At 44.2% G+C, this 23,381-nt stretch overlaps 1 protein-coding gene across 5 annotated transcripts; it reads right to left on the reverse strand.

The window, feature by feature from the left end:
- Positions 1-4,486: 4,486 nt before the first annotated feature.
- Positions 4,487-20,235, reverse strand: CCN3 (cellular communication network factor 3). 5 transcript variants are annotated; one of them, XM_038390598.2, is made up of 5 exons: positions 20,025-20,235; positions 12,563-12,753; positions 9,708-9,959; positions 6,536-6,744; positions 4,487-5,692 (listed from the first exon to the last, which is right to left on the reverse strand). In XM_038390598.2, exons 2-5 carry the CDS (start codon positions 12,684-12,686, stop codon positions 5,399-5,401), a joined length of 879 nt encoding a protein of 292 aa, XP_038246526.1. In that variant the 5' UTR covers positions 12,687-12,753; positions 20,025-20,235; the 3' UTR covers positions 4,487-5,398. The 5 variants fall into 5 exon arrangements, with proteins under 5 accessions (XP_038246526.1, XP_038246525.1, XP_038246527.1 ...); XM_038390597.2 differs by having other exon boundaries at positions 20,078-20,210; XM_038390599.2 differs by lacking the exon at positions 20,025-20,235 and adding an exon at positions 15,335-15,432.
- Positions 20,236-23,381: the final 3,146 nt, after the last annotated feature.

Consider the following 23,381-nt stretch of genomic DNA (forward strand, 5'->3'; position numbering starts at 1 on the left):
TTCCTATTACCATTTTTAATGGTAAAAGCAACCAATTTTAGAAGTTTGTAATTAGGCGAGCAATTGGATATAGGGGCAGCAACTATGAAGAGTTAAGTACCAAAATTCAAATATGGCAGCTCTGGTGAGGCAGTGGAGGAGGGGGCACCCAGAATTCCATTGGCTTGAATCACCACTGTGTTGCTCCAATTTCACACCAGTGAAACCGAGCCACAAATTCTCCACTGTGGAATATCAGACCTAATTTTGATTCCATTAGGAGACTAGTTACAGTCAGCTGAGCTGAATTCGCTTTGGGCTAATGGTGCACCAGCACTGAGGCTCCCCTACTACAAGCTGAAATCACAAAAGAGCTAAACTTACTAAGAGCTGAAATCACCGAGTATTGTGTTAAGTAGTGGGGGAGCCTGAAGATATATTGTGGAGCAGTTTGTTGGATGCCTGGAGCAGGTCCCCATGGAAAGGTGGGGCAATCAGCTTTGAACCATGTAAGGTGCACCTTAACCCCCCTCCCAAAATCTCCACTCAGGTTGGGAGATAAAACTCTGCAGATAAACTTTTGAACTCTGGGGCTCACCTGACCAGGGACAGAGACTTTTGGGTTGTTGGACTTTTGGGACTTTGGGGTGTGTCCTTTCCCTTTGGTTCTCAAGTCCAGCAACCTAATTTGCTTGGGGTGGGTTTTTTGCTCATGGGTGTGTTATGAATCCAGATGGTGGTGTTTCCCCAATATAATGTTGCATTGTTTCTCTCTGTTATTAAAAGGCTTTTTGCTGCACTCAGACTCTGCTTGCACGAGGGGAAGTATTGCCTCTTGGAGGCGCCCAGTGGGAGTGGTATATATTTGTCCCAGGTCACTGGGTGGGGGCTCGAGCCAGTTTTGCATTGTGTTATTGAAATGGAACCCCTAGATACTGAACCCGGCCCTTGTTGCTGCCAACTCCGACGGGCAGAGGGGTTACATTTGAATACTTTAATTTGATTGTTTGGGTAGCTCCAAGAAATAGGGTAATGAGGATTTGGCCTATTGGACTTGTCTCCACAAACACACATTGCACTGGTTTAACTAAATCAATTTCTGTATAGTTAAATTGGTACACTTTCCCCCCCCCCTACCCCGGGCAGACAGATTCAGACTAAACAATGCCAACTACTAAACTGCCAACTTTCATTCCTGAGTGTCCCATTCTTTGCTTGCAAGATCTGGCAGAATAGGCTCAAACCACAAGGAAGTATTTGTTAGAAGGAACAAACTAATGAAGAGTGAAGGGAAAGCAAATTCAGGGAGGAATGATGCCTCGAGAAAAAACAAACAAAAACACACACCATGTCCAAATAATAAAATTTTATTCAAAAGTGAGAGGGAAAAAACTTTCTGTTAAACTGCAGAAATCAAATGAAGGAGTTTTCATAAAAATCTCCTGTTAGGATATAGATATTCAGGTCTGCCTGTAAAGGCCTAGACTCTAAGAATTTATGTATATGTTTCTGCTAGTTATAGAGGTATAAAAGAAAGAATCAAAATCACGGTCTGACTGTATAGGGCCTTTTCTCATTGTGACATTCTGAGGCCCTCTTCTTAGCAGCAGAGGCAGCCATGAGCTAGGAAGCAAATGGTCACACCCTTACATTCCAGACTAGTCACATTGAAATCAGGTGCTATTGGGCTGTTAGGAATACAATCCTGTCCTGATAATGCCTATCACCTCCAGAGAAAGGGAAGAGCCTAGAAGATTTAAAGAAAACTTAGTTTGATAGCATCCTGTCTGTCAAGAACTCAGTTATCAATAGCAGGGGTGTGAAATCCTCATTTCTTTGTTGTTCTATCACTGTAGTCTCTATTTACCTATTGTTTATTTGCATGGTCTCTGTCTGGTTCTGTGATTGTTTCTGTCTGCTGTATAATTAATTTTGTTGGGTGTAAACCAATTAAGGTGGTAGGATATAATTGGTTAAATAATCATGTTACATGTTAGGATTGGTTAGTTAAATTTCAGTAAAATGATTGGTGAAGCTGTAGCTAAGCAGAACTCAAGGTTTACCATATAGTCTGCAGTCAATCAGGAAATAAGGGGGGAAATGGGAAAAGGGAATGGGGGTGGAAAAATTGGAATCATGTTTTGCTAAAGGGGGGGGAATGGGAACAGGGACACAGGCAAGGCTCTGTGGTGAGAGAGCTCGGAAAGGGACATTAAGGAAGGAAATTGGAATCATTGCTTGCTGCAAGTTCACCCCAATAAACATTGAATTGTTTGCACCTTCGCACATTGTTGCTCTCTGTTCATGCGAGGACCACCAGGGAAGTAAGATGGTGAAGGAATAAGCCCTCCAACACCTCCCTGCTCAAAAATTACCATTGGATCAGGATTACCTATACTAAGGTGTTGAAGTACACCCTGCTGGCTGACACCCTGAGAGACCAAGACTACAGGGTCCAGCTCCAGGCCTGGTTGTGGGAGCCCTGGGTGCATGGGATCCCCACAATAAGCCGGTACTGAGAGCATGCAGAGTTAGTCAACGCTGTGCCTGGCTGATGAGACAGCTCATGGTGTCTGACACCATCAGGTGGTCCAGAGACATCTACACGGAATACATCACAGGACACCACCAATACCAGGTTCAGTAACCCAGAACGCCAACCAGGGAAATAACCCACTTCCTTTCCTGACGAACTGAGGGATGCAGCCCACCCATGTACTTATTCTCTACACCATGGGTGGCATACCTGAGCCCATTTATCCACTGATGCTTTAAGAACTCCCACACTCCAAGCTGGAACTATGCTGGTTATGTATGTACCTTGTGACCTTTGTAACCGATACTTGCAGTCCCCCATAATCCAAGCCAGACCCTAGGTGTACAGTATCTTCCCTCTTAGCTTGTGTAAATTTGATTTTAAACTTTAATTCTAACTTGTTAAAACACACCTGGGCAACTGCACTATTTTGCTACCTAGTACTTGGCTTGTCTGCTGCAAATTAACAGATAAAAATAATAATTCGCAGGAAGTTTAAGAAATATGTTAACTTACATAATGCTAAAAGCATACTAGGGTCTTAATAAACAAGCCTAAACACAAGGGGCCAGGCAGACACAGGGAAAGCTTTGCTTAATCTACCTTCGTCCTTCCAGATTGTAGGTTACTCAAGGAGCTACACCACTAGAGAAAGAATGAGTAGACTGGTCTGCTGTAACTTGGAGCAGCCATGCAAGGCTGCTCCATACAACTGAATAGCTGGAGCACAAACTGTTCTGCCCTCTCCCCATCTTGGCACACCTCTGTGCTAGGGGCTTAGAGGAAGGAATCATAGTATTTCCTACACAAACTCTGCTGCAGGAATTCATCAGGGGCACGTTACAGCCTCTTTAAGCCACATAAGCAGTGTAGAGTGGCTAGAATATGGAGTTCTTTAGGGAGCTACATTCTCAGTCATTAAGACTGAAGCCACAAAATGTAGATTTGTTGAGCTGATTCCACACATAGCACTTTATTATATTTACATGAGAACATTTCCTGCTTTAGTAATGAATGACAAATTATATCTTGTAAAATTTTAAGAGCTATAGTGAAACATTTCAATAAGCTTCTTTGTGATCATTGTTTTCATTAGTAGGTTGTCACTAGTACATTCAGTCATGTAGGCCATGAGTAAACAACCAAATCCCCCTGGCTTCAGTTAAATGAAGATGGGGTCCTGCAACAAGGTCCTCAAGGTGACCTGGATGATAGATCTTTATAAGATAAGGCATCTATGCAGATGGTTAGCTTTACTCATTGAAGTAGTCCGATAATGATGGGGCTGTTTAGTCAATTGAGTAGCTGAACATGGAACAGTGCGTTGATATGGAGTTTATATCCTCCACATTGTAAAGCTTGCCTGACCTAAGACCACATGCAACACAATGTATACAAAATAATGCAAATGCATATTAATGCAGTCCTGCATTGCAAGTTCCTTGGGGGACGTTTGTACAATACCCTGCACTGTGGGGTCCTGGTCTATGTTTTGGTTCCATACGTGATACCATTGCAGTCTATTTATACAGTGGTTACTATTACAAGACAACACTTCCCCAGTGGAAGAGTTATTTCCTAATTATAGGAGAAAACTGTAGCATCTTACAACTGTGTGCCACAGTAAGTGCTGGAAATTAGCTTGTTATACAATAGTCACAGATTAAGAAAAGTCACTCAAACCCGTATGACACCGTATATCTAACCCCATCACTTCTTTGCTACACAGTCCCTTCCCAATGTCAGTTAACTGCTCAGAAAGGTGGATCTGTCAGGTGGGTACAGTCTAAACCTACCCCCTTACTGGTTCCTAGACCAGATGGAGAATTTGTATCACCTCACTGACAGACAATAGAGACTTAAGATTTAGAGGTGTAACAAGCACCTCACAAGAATGGGGTCCGATTTTAACTGCAACTTTTAGCATTTTCCTTTTTTGAAAGTTTGGTAGTAACAAAAGTAACTTTAAGAAAAAGTTTCAGCTCACAGTTTTATTTACTCAGTGCTTAGACATTTACAGAGATACATTACAATATATACAGTTTCTATTTACATATATTGTGTTCCATTTTATAGAAAGAGTAACAATACTTATAAGTAATTTACAAACCTTTTACTTTTGTAGACTAACATTGTAATAACACTTGGGAGGCAGTGTTGCCTAATGGCTAGAGAACTGGATAGTGATTTAGACATGATCATATTCCTGGCTTGAGCACTAGGTGACCTTGGGCAAGTCACTTCACTGCCCTGTGCCTCAGTTTCCCCATCTGTAAACAGGGATAAGAATACCAATCCTCCTTTGAAGATTGCTGTAAGAACTAGGTATTATTAGATGGTCAACTTCAACAGGATTTGGATTTGGCTCCTTATGAAGCCATTAAATATCTGGAGATTAGTGAAGTTTCTCTCATCTGCCTTGTGTCTTATACCTCTTCTCTAGCATTTTTGGGGTCACATGTGTCCCCTGATTCTCAGTATAATGAACTGTTATGTAGAAAAAGAGAGTTAGTACATTATGAAATTGAGAGGATGAGAACATGCAAGTTTTACATAAAGTAACAGGAAGAGGATTTTTTAATAAATGCATGATAAAGGGCACTGATCCTGTTGCTAGTGAGGTCAAGGGCAAAATTTCCCAAGGAGGAGAGAAATTGACCATTTGCTTACGCATTTTTACATTAAAGATGAAACTATATTCCATAACACTGAACTTTCTTCGTTATTTTTCCTCCCCTGAAGTATAGCATGAGTTATTTGACTACAGGAAGAAGTGATGAGTTTAGAAAGACTGGATATATTAACCCATGATCAGATGAATGCAAGTTTCATATAAACTGTTCAAACATTAAGTTTTTTAAAAAGTAACCTGGTTTAAGTGTTTCATATCTTTACCCCATTGAACATTGGCTCTAACAGCTGGAAGAAAACATTGTCCTGGGGACAGTTGTTATGACAGACACAGGTAGTGATCAGCATCATTGGCTTTTTGAGGACTTTGCTCTGGGGACACTGGAATTCAACCTGGATTGTTTTGGTGTTGTGTGGTGTGCAGCATCGTCCATCAGTGCAGAACCCACAATAGCGGGGTTTATATGTCTGTATACTAGTGCAGTTCTTGTACTCAAAGTGAACAGCTTTCAATGACTTCTTTGTTCGGACACACTTTTTCCCCTTCTAAGAAAAAGATGAAGTGTCATTAAATGCATGTCATACAGGCAGTTTAGTATACTAACAACTGACTGAAAAACAGAAGAAAGTTAGAAACATGCAGGTTTACCATGGGGTTTGGAAACCTTGGGCCTGTTTCTTGTCTCTTCGCTTTTGCTATAGCAGTCAGACTCCAGTTACTTCAATGGACATATATTACTATCAGAGGCAGATTAGTGTTTTGTGGGACCCTGGGCCAGAGCAAATGGGGGCCCATCCCCACTCCTTCCACCTGTAGTCCCCCCCAGCCACTCCTGCTGGGGAGTGGGGTCGGGGCATGGGGGCTTGACCCACTTGCTCAGCAGGAGCACTGGGTGGGCGGAGCAGGGGTGCCCATTTTTCCAGGGCCCCCTAATTGGCCAGAATTACTATTCTCACTATTCTGTGAAATTTGATCCAGGCCCCTTAATTCATGTATTGCACAAGTCTCTGGTAAGCCATCTCTACTTACTCTGTGGTAAGGCCCATTGTTGACAATTAAGTGTACCAAGAAAAAAAATCCAAAACCCTTGGCCAAATTAAACCTTTGTGTAACACCTCTGAAGTCAGTAAAGTGGCACCAGGAAGTTTAGAGACTAAAACAGTTACTAATTATAATAAATCCTATGAAACATACAGATGCCAGAACATAGTTGACTGACAGCACCTCCCTACAAATAAAACTTCTGTAATGCATTAGAAAAAGCAAACTGTTGCTTGTTCGTGTGTCTGTTTAATGCACTTGAAATGCCAGCATTATATTTTGTATTTGAAAAGATGGAGAAGTTAGGGCAACAAAGAACTCACTCTAGCAAGTGCTTGGGATCATACCTTATCAATCAGCTGTTCGCTCGCACAAGGTCGCACCATGCAGAGTCGTGTCTGCTTCACTATCTCACACTGAGGATTCCTGTTTGTAATGCGTGTGGAAAAGCCCATTCCACAGCTTTTGGAACATGAACTCCATTCTGTTGTCTGCTCAATACAGTTGGAACTTGAGTCAGAGACACCAATTCCAAGAGTCGATTTTTTTCTATACACTATAAATAAAAAACCCCAAATACTCCATTACAATAAAAATAATGGATTCCTGTAAGAGTCCATTTGAACACCACCTAGTTCATTAATAGTGAACAATCAGACAAAAATAAATTCTCTAAACTTATGACTTTGAAATAGGATTTAACAATTTTAAAGCGGATTACTGGAGTGCTTTTTAGTACTAGAGATTTGTTATTTAGGTGTTTGAATGGTGCTCACTTGACAGCCCTGGAGACTGAAGTCCTCTGTTTATCAACAAAATGGATACTGCTTAGTGCAGTCAGGAGTACAGAAATGTAGGTACACTAGCCCTTTCCATGCATCCCAACCTAAACTGGAGGGGAGAGTCATTCAGTCTCCATGCCCAGTCTAACAACTTTCCCATCACTGCTAGTTGTGATGAGGATTTTATTGCTGATTTGCAAGTCATGTGTGAATTACTATGTTTTCCAAGAGGTTTATCTTTTAATTTTTGTCAGACTAGTCACCAAAAATTTAGGTATGAAATATAATTTCAAAACAATCCTTACATCTTATTGAACTGTAGTAAACAGCAGTGAAAGTAAGTTAGATGATTTTATGGTTATGGTTATAAAGCCAACTTGTCAATTATTAAAAAAAGAGTGATGTCAGTCAAAGTACTTACAAAGACTGATGATATGACACTGTACTATCATGTATTAAGCTATAAAACAAGTATTAACAGCTTTATGGTTACACGGTGAAAGAATATTCTTTTATCATAGGAGAGAACCAGAGCGAGTCCAAGTGACCTTGGAACACTCATTTTCTGAGCCAGTCAAGAGGGCTTGGCTTGGTTCCCACGGAAAACCTACAGGCTACATCATTGCTACAACTCTTGCTAGAAGTTATTCCACTATCCTCTTGCAAAGTAAGGCTCCAAAAAACTGGAGATGTTCCAAGTGATATCTCCAGTTGCAAAATGGCAAGGGGGCAAGGGGAGAAAGAGGCCAGGACCAATACTGACAATGTCCAGGAGTCAACCGGTCATCAACAAAAAGCAAATGATGAGTAATAGTAGGATGAGGGTGGCAATATTTTGTATTTACATCATGCAGTACCTTTCAGATATTTGAGAGCATGTTCTAAACTGTAACTAGAGCTCAACATTCCTGCCAGGCAAGAACCAGTAAATATGGTTTCCTTTTTCAAATGTGTGAGCTGATGTTCAGCAGTGTTAAGTGACTGGATCAAGGCCACACTGAAAAGCAGTATGCAGTGGCCCCAACTCCTACCTTTTACCACTAGATTTGCAGGTTTACTTTACAAAGAAGTGATAAGCTTAACTACAGTTTTAAAAAGGAAAAACATTCATAATTCCAGAAAGAGTGCTGGTGGTGGTTGGGGGGGGGGGGGGAAGGTGGGGGGAGGGGATGTTACATAGCTGCTGCTTTTTTTTTTTTTTTAAATCCAACTAATACTTGATTTTTCTAAAAAAGGCTCCTCAGGTTCCCGGAGAACTGAGCTGAAGACTTCCCTCGTTTCCCTGCCAGGCTAAGTGACAACAAGAGGCATGGGATGATTCTTTCAGATCCTGACTGACTGACTTTATCTGCACTAGTAGTTTCCCCTAATGTTGTCTGCTGTTGTTAACAGCTGTAGCTATGGGAGCTCAAACATACACAGGTGCTGGAAGCTGGTGCCATTTTAACTACCATGTCTATACCACATCTTCCACCATTGTTACCACTAGCAATGGACAGAAGTTTTAGGAAGAGCATCTAGTATAGACAAGGTGATTTCTGTAGTATCTGATGTTACTTAGTCTTCTAGAGAAACCAGCAAGACTGTAGATCTGGGAGCAGTAGGACTGATGACATGGCTACACTGGAAAATTAAAAGTGCTGCCACGGGAATGCTCCCGCAGCAGCACTTTGAAGTGCGAGTGTGGTCATGCGGGAGAGAGCTCTCCCAGTGTTCCTGGTAATCCACCTCCATGAGGGGATTAGCTCCGAACACTGGGAGTGCAGCTCCCAGTGCTCGCAGCCTGTCTACACTAGCGCTTTAAAGAGCTCAGACTTGCTGCGCTCAGGGGGGTGATTTTTCACACCCCTGAGCCAGCAAGTTGGAGCGCTATAAAACATAAGTGTAGACAAGCCCACAGGTGGTTGGTTCCCCCTCCCTGTGGCCTTGGGAGAAGACTGTAGAGAGAAAGCCATCCAAAGTCTCCTGCAAGTAGGAGTGGATACGGTCAAAGCAGAGACCTTTGGTTCTCGGAGACCTTTCTGGAGGTTTGACCAGACTTTCTCTACCCTCTACTGACTGGTTGTTTGCGTCAACCCTTTCCCTCCCAGTCTCTACACCTTAGCTTCACTCCACAGCTACTCTACATCCCCCTTCCTTTCAGGATATCACTTCCTAGCTAACCCCCACCCCAAAAGAATCAGAACTCACATGTTTGCCACCATCCCATCATTCTCTATGCTTGTGTTCTAGTCTTTCCCCCCACCCTCTTCTGCCATGTCTATTTAGATAGCAAGCTTGTCAGGACAGGGGCCATTTGCTACTCTTTGCACAGTGAGAGTCCCTCTTGGTTGGCCCTTAGGCACTACCATAATAAAATCATTTCTCAGGCTGGCCCCACCTCTGCACACACTACCAGGTGTAGTGCTTACGGGACTAGTGATTGGGCACTGCTGTTCCTGGTAGGTAGCGTTTGCAGGATCTGGCCCTGGTTTTGTTTTAAGAGGCTAATTACAGTTTAAAATGGCTATGCATTTGTTTCCTTTGGGGGTGTTTTAAGTGCCTTTTGCAATTCCACTTTTATTCCTATTTTCCGTATAGTCACTAGTGACTCTGGATGGCTTTAATGAATGTTCTATATGCATTTCTTATAGAAGAACTGGAAGTGGAGGTCTAGTTTTGATAACCAAGTGGGCATTTCCAATACACAATCGTTACCGAGTTAATTTGACTGCAAAAGCTAGTCTGAATAGCTCACCAGCCATAGCAAAACTGCGCAAAGTCACTTCCTCTTTAGGGTCACAAGTCCACTTCTCACAGCACTCTCCTGGGACTTCAGTTTTCCTTGGGAAAGGGCAATCAGGACCAGGGAGCAGTAGGTCAAGGTTACAGCGGGGCACACAGCCAATCTGACCATCTCTGCAGGCACACTGGTATTTACAGCTGGGCTGGAACGTCTCCCCACTCTGATAAATAACCCCGTCAAATACACAGTTGTCTCCTTCAAGCACTGGTATAAAGAGGGAAAAGTGCAGAAGTTACATGTAAAACCAAGACTACACGCAGGTGGCCACTATTTGCTCCACTTCATTAAAAGAACAACATACTCTATTATAGCAGAGCACAGTGATGGTATGAGATGCGGCCGTTCTGAGGGGAAAGATTTCTCCTCATTTACACGTTAGAGGAGCTCACTTTGTCTGCCACACCCGCTACCCCAGCGCTTTGGTGGTGAAATCCCTAGGAGAGGCCAGGAAGAGGAAGCCCTGAGGAAGAGGTTTCAGAGTAGCCGCCGTGTTAGTCTGTATTCGCAAAAAAAGAAAAAAGGAGGACTTGTGGCACCTTCGAGACTAACCAATTTATTTGAGCATAAGCCTTCGTGAGCTACAGCTCCCTTCATCGGATGCCTGAGGAAGAGGTGTCCAAGCGGGGATCTAAAGTAGGCAGTACCATGGTAGCGCATAGGGTTAGCAAACAGGAATGCAAGTCACAGAGAGAGAGAGAGAGAGAGACATGGGGGTGGAGGAAGGGAGCAACATTTCCGTAGCTCAGGTGGAAGCCCAACAGATTTCCTGGCTGCCTGAGCATCCCCATGGCCTTTCGCCCTGTGACGTACTCCAGGTTAGGGCCCCCCCCCCTCCATCTGTGTGTGGGGAACCGAGCCGCGTGACAGGCTCTGCCCCCATGGGGTACCCCAAGGCGCTGCCGCCCCTCGCTCCTTCTCCTAGCCCCGAAGCATCCCGGCCGAGCACCGCCCAGCCCGGCGCCGGGAGCAGCCGCTCCGGGTGCGATGCTCTCAGGCGGGCCCCGCTGCAGCTGCCCCAAGACCCGGTCTCAGGCTCCGCAGCCGCACTTACCCATGCAGGTGCCCCGCGCGGCCCCGGCGCTGCGGGCGCAGTGGAGGCCGCTGCCCTGGTCGCAGGGCTGCCGCTCGGAGCAGCTCTCCCCGCGCTGCCGGGCGCACACCAGGCAGCAGGCGCAGCCGTCCAGCACGGCGGGCACTCCCGGGGCGCAGCGGGGCGGCGCTGCCGGGCACTGGCGGCCCTCGCACTGCGCGGGGCACGGCGGCGGCTGGGCACTCACCTGCGGGGCAGACAGACGGACCAAGTCAGCGGGCACCCTGCGGCCCCCCGCAGCTCCGGCCCCCGCACACCCTGCCTTGCCCTTGCCCTTGCCTTGCACAGCAGCAGCAGCAGCAGCCGCCCCAGGCTGGGCAGGCGCCGCCTCCGGTCGCAGCCACGCGTCAGCCTCATCCCGCGGCAAGTCTCTCTCTCTCTCTCTCCCCCCCCTTCAGCCCCCGGCTCCGCTTACCTCCCTGCGTGCTGCCCGTCGGAGCCGCTTATATAGAGCGCCTCTGAAACCCCGCCCTCCCATTGGGTAGCCCGGGGCCGGGGCGCGACCAGGGAACCAATCCCAGGCGCACGGGCCGGTTCCGGTCCCCTCTCTCTGTCTCTCTCGCCCTATCAGACTCGGGCGCGCGGCCGTTCCAGCCCGCGGCGCGGCACGCGCGAGCTGAGCGGGTGCGGGGACAGCGGTGGGAGCTGCCGCCGGGAGTGCGCTGCCTGAGCTGGATGGGTAGGGATGGGACAGAGGTGCAGAAAGGAAGGAGGGAGGGAGGGAGAACGTATATGGGAGAGAGGGAAGTGGTTTAGGAAGGCAGGGAGAGAGACTGGTGCTCCCCCTGGACCCTCTACCTGCACTCTGCCGCCTGTCTAGGGGTTAACGCTCTGGAGCGGCCAAATGCCCAGATAATAAGCAAAGAAGTAGGTGCCTGCTAGCCAGACCCGGGATTTAAGGACTACCTGCCTGCCCCCCTCAGCCCTGTCAGAAGTCAGTCTGTTGTTGAAGGGAATAATTGTCCAGCCACCAGTTTCAGGAAGCGAAGGGAAACAAAAAAATGCTAATTGCCCTGGCAAGTGCAGAGCTGGGGCATGAAGCAGATGGAGGGGGGAAGATGGTGGCACAAAGCACAGAAGTCCCTCCAGGAGCATCCTCACCTTTTTGCACTTTGTGTGTGCACACATTACATCTGTACTTGGGTGCCTCTAGAGTTCTCAGTAAGGAGTAAGCAATTTGCTAAGATTAGCCCAAAAGGTTAATGGCTGGGTCCTTTGAGAGGATCAGCGCTATTGTTTCCCTGAGCTTGGACTATTTTCTGCAGTAGCACTGAGAGCATCAGTGCAGGAGTTAATATTAGGTGGCACTTTTGGCCCACAGTATCCGCCAACCCCAAATGTTCAAAAATCATGAGTCAGGATTACCAAAAAACTCATGATTGGCTTTAAAATAATGAGATTATGTAAAAAATAATAGATTTGGTGATTTTTTTTATTTGCCTTCTCCTTTTTGAGCCATGAGGGTGCACTGGGTCACATTTTGAAGTTTTCTTTCTAGCCACCAGAGCTAGAAAGTTTTTTTCTTTAAGAATGAAGGCTGAAATCATCACATATCCACTTGATTCCAGGAGCTGGGGTTTTAAGCAAAACAATTATTATGAGACTCATGACAAAATCATGAGAGTTGGCAACAGCAGTGCTCCTTGGATCAGTCTGGGAAAGCCCCATGAGATCTGTGAGAAGCCCAATGTTTATCCATTTATCAAATGAAAGTTACTTTGTTGCTTATCTGGACTCAGCATTTTCTGTTGGGAATCTGGACTCCTCTCTGTTTTCTGTTCTGTTTTAGCCGATATACTACTCCCATCACCATGGTATCTAAGCACTTTCCCATAGTGCATTCAGCAACATGACTAGCATGTGACACAAGCTGTTCTTTCTTCCTCCCTTCAGGCAAACTGCAGAGGACTAAAAAAAATATAAATAAAAAATTATGAGGGTTAATGAAGGAAAGAAGTGCCCCAGGAGAAAGTGATGAGCTTTATGCTAATTCTGAGATCTTGCAGGAGTTTTTCCCAAGAATGGGCCTTTGACCCTTTACAAGGCCTCAAGTTGCTACTCTAATAGGTATAATAATTAGAGGGGAGAGACTTTTGAAAGTTTGACAATTTTTTGGTGAAATTCTGTTTTTCATTTACCTCTAAGTATTACATGTGCTTCATCAATATAAATAACACTGAATATGCACTAATGGGAGAGGGAGTGTCAGTCACCAGCTAGCTATACAGTTTCCCAGTTTCAGTCAGAGTTCATTCAGCATATGCAAGCAGGTATATTTACAGCAGTAGTTTGTTTTAATGGAAACTCTACTCACCCTCACACTGCTTAACGAAGAGCCCCTGTGATGTCTTGAAAAGATCACAGTCCTCTCTATGCCTATTGTATGTGCATGACTGTGAAACCCTGAGCATCAAACCGTGGGAATATTTTATAGACGTAGCTCTTGTGCTCTGTAATGGGAAATTATCTGAGAATTTAGGGTGCCAGATTCAGGCCAAGGGTAATCAGCAGTAACTACTCTTAATTTATTTTATTCATCAAGAGCCGTGCCATAAATATCTGAGGGTAACCGCCCCAGGTCCCGAGCAGACCCTGTTGCGCAGAAAGCCTGTATGCACAATTGTCTGAAGCAGGTAATAAGTAACAGAATCTAACTCAGACTGTTAAATAACATCATTTGAAAATAACCAAAAATGGAAGACAGACTGGTGAAAACTGGAGGTCTTTAAGCTTAAAGAACCAACAAGGTTCTTTAGGTTGTTATAAGATTGCTATAGCAACCAGCCAAAATAGTGCTCAGCATCAGCACAGAAGGATGTTGCTATAATTGGAATCACCAGATGTGCGTTTTGATTGGGGCCACGTTGCCACATCCTTCTGGAAGTTACTTGGTAACAGCTAGGTTGCTGAATGACCCAGCTTGCAGGAGAGGGTGCAAACCATACCATCATGGATGTCAGCCTCTCCTTCATCTCCCAGGACTCTCAAATCTACTATCACGGCTCTGGCCCTTTGTTCTCTTAATGCTGAACAGTGTTCTGGCCAGACCAGGCAAGGATAGGGAACCAGATGGTACCACAAGCTACACAAAGTTACAGCTTCAGTGTGAACTTGAGGTTTCTGCAGTCACCATCTACCTAATTTGTCATTTCCCCTTCCCTGTCTTGTTTCTTTTCTTTCCTACCTTTCTCTTGCCTTCTGGATTAGCTAGCCAAGACAAAGCCACCTTTTTCAGCACTGTGGCCAGAAAGACAATTTATAAACAATGCTTTTAGTCCAACTGCTAGAAGTTTGCCAAACGTTAAGAGTGTCTAATCAGATACCATGCTTTCCCTGTAATTTTTTCCAGCAGCTAAGTTGTAAGAGAGGTTCTGTATAAGAGAGATGCACAGAAGATGCATTTTCTCTCCCTCTCCAAGTCTTAAAAAGGATCTGAGACATCAGTAACAACAAGAAGAACAACCCAATGCTATTAATAGTCAATTCCACCCTCACCCCTCAATAAGAACATTTCACATTGGATGGCATTAAATAGCAAAGATTGTTAAGCAAAGGAGTTTCCCCTATAAAAGACTATAAAACTACAGGGAAGGAGAAAAGTAAAATAAAATGTTTAACTATTTAAAACTTGAGAAATTAGCTGTTTTTATGGGTGCTCAATATACATTTTAACCATTTTTTTAAAAAAAATGCCACAGGCCCTCACAGTTTAGTGTAGCAAGCAGCAAGCAAGAATTTTAAAACACCTTTGCTGTTATTGGGCCCAATGCCCCTCCCCAGCATATACAAAAACCTATCTTTCCCAGGTACAAACCCTATCCAAAAAATGTAAGTATTTCATTTTCAAAGTGTAACAGCAGTTCCAAAATAGAGTTCTTCCCCCTACCCCAGGATATGAAACAATTTAAAATAAAGTTCCAGCATTGATAGACCATCTTACACTACGCTGCACACCAGAACTCTCTCCACCAGCCATTCCAGCCCTTTTTCCTCTCTGGTTGATAGGCAACTGGTCCTGATTGCTGGGTGGACATTGGCTGTTTGGACCTCTCATGCTTTTAACTCCTACTTGTGTGGCCCTGGATTTCTACAGATTAGCACAGGTAAATGAAGGATTTTGCAATTTACCACATCTTGGGTAATCCCAAACCTCAGGTCTAGAGTCATCCTTATACCAAGACAATTTACTACAAGGTTAAATTGTATCCCAGGGAGTTAGTTTTCATTTTGTTTGATCGTATCCTCTATTTAAAAATCACTACAACAGCTAATGAAAATTATGCTATGAATGAAAATTAATTAGAAGTGAAAGCAACATGAAAACTGTTAACACAAGAATAATACTAAGGTCACCAGGAATCACTTTGAATTTCTTTACCATATGTAGATTAAAATGAGTTTCAATTCATGAACTGAAGCTTTAATTTGATGGGTGATTATTTTTAATGTAGTTTACAAAGTTCAGGCTATCAAGAATTTATGTAATTACCTTATTCTTTTCCTGGCCTCCCGAGACTGAGAGCTATACATTCTCAGCATATGAGATTGTGACAGTCCTTTACCCAGGTTGAGGATGAGGCACCTTTTAACATCAAGGTACCAAAATACACCCCCCAGAATCAGGGCCAGATTTCAGGGCTCTTCTTATATGGGCATGCTGGGTCTAAATTGGCTGCTTCACAGCCCTCCTCCTATTGGTCACTTCCCCCAGCAGCCTCCCTAGACCTCTTAACCCCTCACTTGCCCAGTGTGGGACAGATACCCCATCACACAACCCACCAGGCATGTTCAGCAGGCTAGTCTACATCACTCTGTCCCAGCTCTCATCTGATCTGTGTTTTCCTTACATATCACAGGATTCAGTATGCCCAGCAGGCCTCTGGCGGATATTTACTGTATTTAAAAAAAACCCAGTATATTATAGACTGCGCTGATGAATTTTCTGCCACAGGTGAGTTGGGAACTCAGTTACCCAGAGTTTCCTTGCTGGTTGCATGAGCAGATTTCCACAGAAGCAATGGATGAGTTGGGGAGGGGGAAGGGAAAAATGTACAGAAGCCCTTCCCTGCTACTGTACACAACTGAGGCTAAGCTGCCACTGAAATTAATCATAAAGCTATCAGCACCTGGAGTAACTTCTCCAGAACGTTATTTCAATTATGGAAGCAGATAATACCAGTGAAAACACACAGGAACAATGTACTACAGATGAGTAAGGGAGCCTGCCTGGGACTAGCTTAGCATGTCAGCCCTTTTCTTGTTGTGAAGTTTAGGAATCAGATTAATTTCATTACAAGCAAAAAGCTATGACTAGAAAAGCAGCATGGTCTACTGGGTAAAGCCATGGCCAAGCACTCAGGAGAAGTGGGTGATATTCCCAGCTCTGATGCTGACCGGCTGTATGATCTTGAGTGAGTCACTTCCGCCCTCTGTGCTACTGTTTACCTTTTCACTTTTTGTCTATTTATTTAGATTGTTTAAGCACCTTAATGTGGCAACTGTCTGCTACTGTGTGTACATCCCAAGGTCCAATTGTGCTAGGTGCCATCTTTGTTGGCATTTATAGATGCTACTGAGATGCAAATCAATAGTATTAAAAGTCATACAATAACTTTTTGATATGCCTTTAAAAGTTTATATTAGTATTTTAATTTTTTTCTTAACAGCAACCATTGACTAGTCACTTTGTTACACCTTTGACTTCATTGGAATGCTTTGGCTTCTGTTCATGGATTTCAAAGTAATTAAGGGTTATTAATGAATTAATCCTCACACTATTAGAAGTAAAAAGAAAAGGAGTACTTGTGGCACCTTAGAGACTAACAAATTTATTAGAGCATAAGCTTTCGTGAGCTACAGCTCACTTCATCGGATGCATTTGGTGGAAATGCATCCGATGAAGTGAGCTGTAGCTCACGAAAGCTTATGCTCTAATAAATTTGTTAGTCTCTAAGGTGCCACAAGTACTCCTTTTCTTTTTGTGAATACAGACTAACACGGCTGCTACTCTGAAAACTATTCGAAGTGAAACACAATTGTCTGACTTTTCCATCTGGGGGAAACCAAGGAACAGAGTCCGTGAGTTGCTAAAGGCCACAGAAGCAGTTAATTTCAGAGGAAGGATTAGAACTCGAGGATTCCTCGTGCTCCGTCAAGTATTCAGACCACTAGATCATCTTAAATTTTATAAACTGAGGCAGAAAGGAATCCTGATTTTGCACTGGGATCCACATAGGCAGGTCCTCAAAGGCATTTAAGTGCCTAACTCCTTTAATTTCAATGGGAGATAGGTGCCTCAATGCCTTTGAGGATTTAGGCCCTAGTGATTAAAGACCACTCCATCAGAACCATTGAACTTCCAGACAATGGTTTGGAAAAAAGTTTGGAAGTGTGATACTTCCTCCCCCAAGTAATGAGCACAGGATGTTGCTGAGGACTATGCCCAAAAACTTGATGCTAGCTTTATTCCAAAACTGTTCGTTGTGTCAAAACTGGCCCCAGTCCCCAGATAGCATGGGGCTGTAGTATAATGGGCTGTGCAGGCAGTTGCTATTCTTATTCTCTCTGTTTATTAATTTGGTAATGCATAAGGACAGTTCTACTTCAAGCTATACTTACAAAACAGCATGACAGCAATCAACGATTTATGCTTCAGATATGCATAATTTATACACTATGAAGCTTTTATAAGCCAAACTGATTTCTCATGAGTATATACATAGGTATCTGTGCCTATACATTTGGTTGCATTAAAAGATGTGTTTTGATTGGCATAGTTTGACAAATGAATCAGATCACGCCGCATCTGTGATCTGTTCTCATCGTTATTTACCACGCTGCCAACCTTTGTGTCATCTGCATATTTTCTCTGTAATTATTTTATATTTTCTTCCATATTGAAAAATATTAAATAGCATTGGGTCAAGAACCAATCCCTGCAGGAGTCCATTGGAAACACCCTCACTCACTGATGACTCTTCATTAGATCTATCTGCATGCACACACATGGGTTGTATTGGAAGTTTCACCTTTGACTTCAATGGAAGCAAAACTGGGCACTATAAGGTTGATAATGCCAAAGTTATTGCTCATCTAGATAACAGGAAATTTTCTTACTCAAGCAGGGTTTTGCTACATAGCTGCAAAAGAAAATGATTCTAATCATAGACTGTGTACAATACCAGAGGAGAAATACTCATCTGTGGATTCTGAACCCTCTCCCAATTCCCTGTTATTATTGCTGGGAATATCCAGCCTCTGTCACTGGAAGAGCAAAGACACCACTCCAGATATTGTTGAAAATTTACCAAGCAGCACTGTGTCCAGCAAAATAATTAATACAACCATTAATTTGGTTTCATATGTACTTTGTCTTAGTAAATCATTGGGCCAATAACTTTGACAAAGCCTGTGACACTACACCTCATATTCTTCATAGTTGTATCATTATGATGCATTTTTTTTATAAGATGTGTCTTGTCAGGTGTCTATGGAAAAGTTATGATTTGCTGAATTTGATTATCCTAGTTGTATACATGTATCATTTTTGTATCTGAAGTTATGAATATTGACTATGTATCTGTATTTCAAATGTGCTTACTCTGGAAAACACCCACAGCTAGCCTTTCAGGTACAACAATGAAGAAGCTAGAAAGTGCTGATGGCCCATCAGCAAAGACAATGGGACATGGAAGAGCTAAACCTTCTGGTGAACCTTTCATCCAGCCAATGAGTAATGGCTGCTGTGACTCAGCAAAGGCATGTGACCGGACCACATGACACTGACCTCCATTTTGGTACCTGTATTTTTCCACAAACTGGGCCGGGAACTAACTTTGGAACAAAGGGCTCCCACCATATAGAAAAGCTATATAAAGTGAGGTGTTGCCTCATCTAGGAGCCTCACTCCCCACACAAGAACACTCCTGGAAACATCTGAGAAAAAGACTGAACAGAGGGGGAAGTGCTGGTCCCAAGATTAAAAGGATTTCTAGCCTGTGTATGGAAACCTGGTGGATTGCTTGTAGCATCAGCCAGGGTGAGAAATTGCTAATTCATATCCAATCTTTCTAGTATTTTAGGCTTAGTTTGTGGTTTTGTTTATTTACTAGGTAATCAGCTTTGTTCTGTTTACTATAATTTATAACAACTTATGATCTTTTTGTAGTTAAAAAACTTGTATTTTTGCTTTATCTAAACCAGTGTGCCTTTGAGTGAAACGTCTGGGGAAAAGTCTCAGCTTGGCTAACACAGGCTTGTTGAATATCTTTCGCACATCAAGGGAAGAACAAACTATTTATGAGTTTACACTGTACAAATCCCTGTGCAGTGCAAGATGGTATAATTTTGGGTTTATACTTCAATGTGGGATGTGTGCCTGGGGAGCTGGGAAATTGACTGGCGTCTGCTGTTTGCACTCATGTAGCTCAGTTTGGATGTGTGGCGCCATATGCTGTTGTGTTGGGTGATAACAGGGCCTGGTGAGGCTGGCTGTGTCTCCAACCAAGCCATGTGAAAATAGGGCCAACTCAGCTGTGTGTCTTAAAGGGGTGCAGTGTTTTCCATAGCTCCAAGACTGCACCCTGGGGGTGACATCCTGTCACAAAGCCAATGTAGTTTCCTTATTGAATTCAACTAAAGCAGTGTTTAAGGCAGGGGATCTCAAACTTATTTTGTGGGGCCCGTGTTGTGTGGTATGCACACCCCATCCTTATTTGGGGCATGGTGGGGTTGTGGTGCCACTGCAGTTACAGTCTACCTGACAGTCTTTAGGCTGAAAGCAGCATGACCCAGATGCCAGAGACAATATGGCTGCCTTAGGGTCAGCGTAGTGTAGCCCAATGGCCAGAATCAATTACAGAGGCCTTTGCATTCAGAGTAGTGCAGCCTAGTGGCCAGAGTCCATATAACTGCCCACGGACACAGGGCAGTTCTGCCTAGGGGCCAGAGTAAATTACAACAGCTCCTGTGTTCAGGGCAGTGCAGCCTAGCAGCCTGAGTCCATATAACAGCCCACAGACAAAGGACAGTGCAGCCTAGTGACCAGTACCCGGGGAGCCACTACCGGCTGGTGGGAGTGTGATGGTCTGGGTAGGGGGGCCCTGGCCCACCCAGGGCCCTAACAGTGGCAGAATGGTCCACCATGGAGTCAGCAGGGAATCCCACTGAAACACACTGACCTCACTTGGATGGGACATTACCACTCACGCACTCTCTCTGGGTCACTTCCTACCCTGCTTCCAGAAGCTGCAGTCCTGGGGTGTCGGGTCTCGGGGCTCATCAGCATGGATGATTCCCTGGGGCCATAGGCCTCCAGTCTGACACTCAGGATCTTCGGGTCCTACAGGCAATGGCTCTTTGCCAAAGGTCCTTCCCCTCCTGCATTCCACCTAGAATGAGCTGGGCTGCTCCCTTTTATACTGAGGCAGCAGTTGGAGCATGCCCAGCACGATCTGAGGGGTGGGATTTCCGCCGCCCATAGCATGGGATTAACCCTCTCTTGTCAAGTGTGTGGTATGCACACCCAGTCAAAGCTCCCCATTGAAAATATTTCAGGCTGTGATGAACTCCCCCCCACATCCCAAGAAAGTGATAGTAAATTACTGTACAGACTTATAGGATCACTAAATGAAGCATGTAACCATTACCCCTGCAGTCAAAGACTCTGAAGCCTCTCAAAAAGTATAAAGCAACAGCCTTCAGGAATAAATACATTGACATTTAAGGTTTCAGAGTAGCAGCCGTGTTAGTCTGTATTCGCAAAAAGAAAAGGAGTACTTGTGGCACCTTAGAGACTAACAAATTTATTAGAGCATAAGCTTTCGTGAGCTACAGCTCACTTCATCGGATGCATTTGGTGGAAAAAACAGAGGAGAGATTTATATACACACACACAGAGAACATGAAACAATGGGTTTATCATACACACTGTAAGGAGAGTGATCACTTAAGATAAGCCATCACCAACAGCAGGGGGGGGAAGGAGGAAAACCTTTCATGGTGACAAGCAGGTAGGCTAACTGAGCTACATGAGTGCAAACAGCAGACGCCAGTCAATTTCCCAGCTCCCCAGGCACACATCCCACATTGAAGTATAAACCCAAAATTATACCATCTTGCACTGCACAGGGATTTGTACAGTGTAAACTCATAAATAGTTTGTTCTTCCCTTGATGTGCGAAAGATATTCAACAAGCCTGTGTTAGCCAAGCTGAGACTTTTCCCCAGACGTTTCACTCAAAGGCACACTGGTTTAGATAAAGCAAAAATACAAGTTTTTTAACTACAAAAAGATCATAAGTTGTTATAAATTATAGTAAACAGAACAAAGCTGATTACCTAGTAAATAAACAAAACCACAAACTAAGCCTAAAATACTAGAAAGATTGGATATGAATTAGCAATTTCTCACCCTGGCTGACAGATAAACCCATTGTTTCATGTTCTCTGTGTGTGTGTATATAAATCTCTCCTCTGTTTTTTCCACCAAATGCATCCGATGAAGTGAGCTGTAGCTCACGAAAGCTTATGCTCTAATAAATTTGTTAGTCTCTAAGGTGCCACAAGTACTCCTTTTTTATTGACATTTAAGAAACTTATGTAACCCTTCTGCCAGGTGGAGCCAGCAGCAACCAGGGCCAGGTTCAATATCTACGGGTTCCTTTCCATTGATACACCACAGAACCAGCTCGAGCCCCCACCCAATAACCTGAGAAAATTACACACCACCCCTGGGTGCCTCTGAGAGGCAATACTTCCCCACTCACAAGCACAGAGTGAGAGTATAGAAAATAAACATTTAATGAAAGGAGGGAAGTAACTTGGCATTAATTTGGGGAAACACCACAAACAGGGTTTATAAACATAAACCATGAGTAAAAGACCCACCCACAAGTAGGTTAGGCAGCGTTCTTTTCCTCTTAGGTTCTTAAGTCCTGCAACCCAAAAGTCCCTTTCACATGCCAGACCCCATTCACAGTTGCTGTCCTTGGTCAGTGCAGACCCAGAGTTCACAGGTGCATCTCCAGAGTTCACCTCCCCCGCCAGGGAGCAAAGAGGCATCTTACTCATTCCACTGGGTGCTCACCAGCCACCTGCTCGTAGTTCTTGCTGCACCTCTGCACCACTGCCCTGCTGGCTATTCATCATGCCTTTTTGCCACCGCCCTGCTGGCCGCTCATTTGCTAGCTGACTGTCAGTCACCTTCTGCTGTGACCTCTGCACACCAGTCTCTCAGTGATTTTTCAGCTCTTTTGTAGGCTGGGTAGAAACATAGTCCCCCCATAACTGATTTTTTTGTTCTTAACAGTCCTACCACAACTGGTTTCAGCTCCGATTGAGCAATTAAAATAATAAAAGAGGCTCGCAATAAAGCCTATTTAGATCTATTCTTTAAACAGCAGAAAAGAATAGATTAAGCCAGTCAGAGGGAGGATACACAGCCTCCAAACCAGAATTTCTACACATCCCCACTTACTTTCACAGAGCGCTGACATTCGAGCCCCTGCTTAATGAGGTTCTTTCAACTGAGGGTGCCCCCCTTATTTGGGACAGGTTAAGCACAGTCCTGCTCTCCTGTATTCCTACAATAATTACAACATTGGTAACCATATTTCACTACCCCTGCATTCAGTACTAAAGTCATTTGTACCCAACACCAGGCAAAGTTGATCCCTTGACACAGCTATAAATGATGAATGTCTAATCAGAGCAGGAGAAAACTATTTACATAAACACACCCATAGTCTCTTCCTCTCCCAGCTAGCTGTCAGGGAAGCATCCATTCAGACCCTGCTTACACGTATTTTCTGAAATAAAAAATAGACAACAGGATACAGTTTGAGGAGCTGGAAGCCTTTTCAATTGTGGCAATAATCATAATTGTCAAAGGATTGTGGCTTTATACAGAACTATGTACAAACAAATAGCTGGACACTTAATGTGATGGGGGCTGATGTTTTAATGGGGTACCATACATCTTGGTTTTCCTGGACATGGCCTCTTTTTTTGGTCTTCTGATCTCCATCGGGGCAGATACCTGAAATATGAAAAACTTTCCTGCGAATCTATGAACACTTTCATGGAAGTTGTGCGAAATGTAGGGGGGTTGTGAATAGGGTTTTCCTGTACATGATTTCTTTTTTGGTTCTCCGATCTCCCTCCGGGCAGATTTTGGAAATCTGAAAAAATGTCTATGAACTTTCCTTACCTTCAGAGCTGGGCAGCTGGAGAGCAGCAGCTGCTCTCTGCTGCACAGCTTGGAAGGCAGTACTGCACCAGCAGCAGCGCAGAAGGAAGGGTGTTAATACCATACCATGACACCCTCTGGCCACCTAGCTTGGAGGGCAGTGCCACCACCAACAGTGGTGCAGCAGGAAGGGTGGCAATACTATCCCTTGCTACCCTTCCTTCTGTGCTTCTGTTGGCAGTGGCGCTGCCATCTGAGATGAGCACTCAGCCAGCAGCCACTGCTCTGTGGCCACCCTGCTCAGAAGGCAGCATCACCGCCAGCAGTGGAGAAGAAGGAAAGATGGCAA

The sequence above is a fragment of the Dermochelys coriacea genome, chromosome 2, assembly GCF_009764565.3.
Source record: "Dermochelys coriacea isolate rDerCor1 chromosome 2, rDerCor1.pri.v4, whole genome shotgun sequence".
Taxonomy (NCBI): Eukaryota; Metazoa; Chordata; order Testudines; family Dermochelyidae; genus Dermochelys; species Dermochelys coriacea.

Coding starts and splice junctions, on each gene's coding strand:
- CCN3 (XM_038390595.2), bottom strand. CDS start 11,202: ATGAGGCTGACGCGTGGCTGCGACCGGAGGCGGCGCCTGCCCAGCCTG. Junction 9,960..10,806: donor CGCGCGGGGCACCTGCATGG/GTAAGTGCGGCT, acceptor TCTTTATACCAG/TGCTTGAAGGAGACAACTGT. Junction 6,745..9,707: donor GCGCAGTTTTGCTATGGCTG/GTGAGCTATTCA, acceptor TTTTATTTATAG/TGTATAGAAAAAAATCGACT.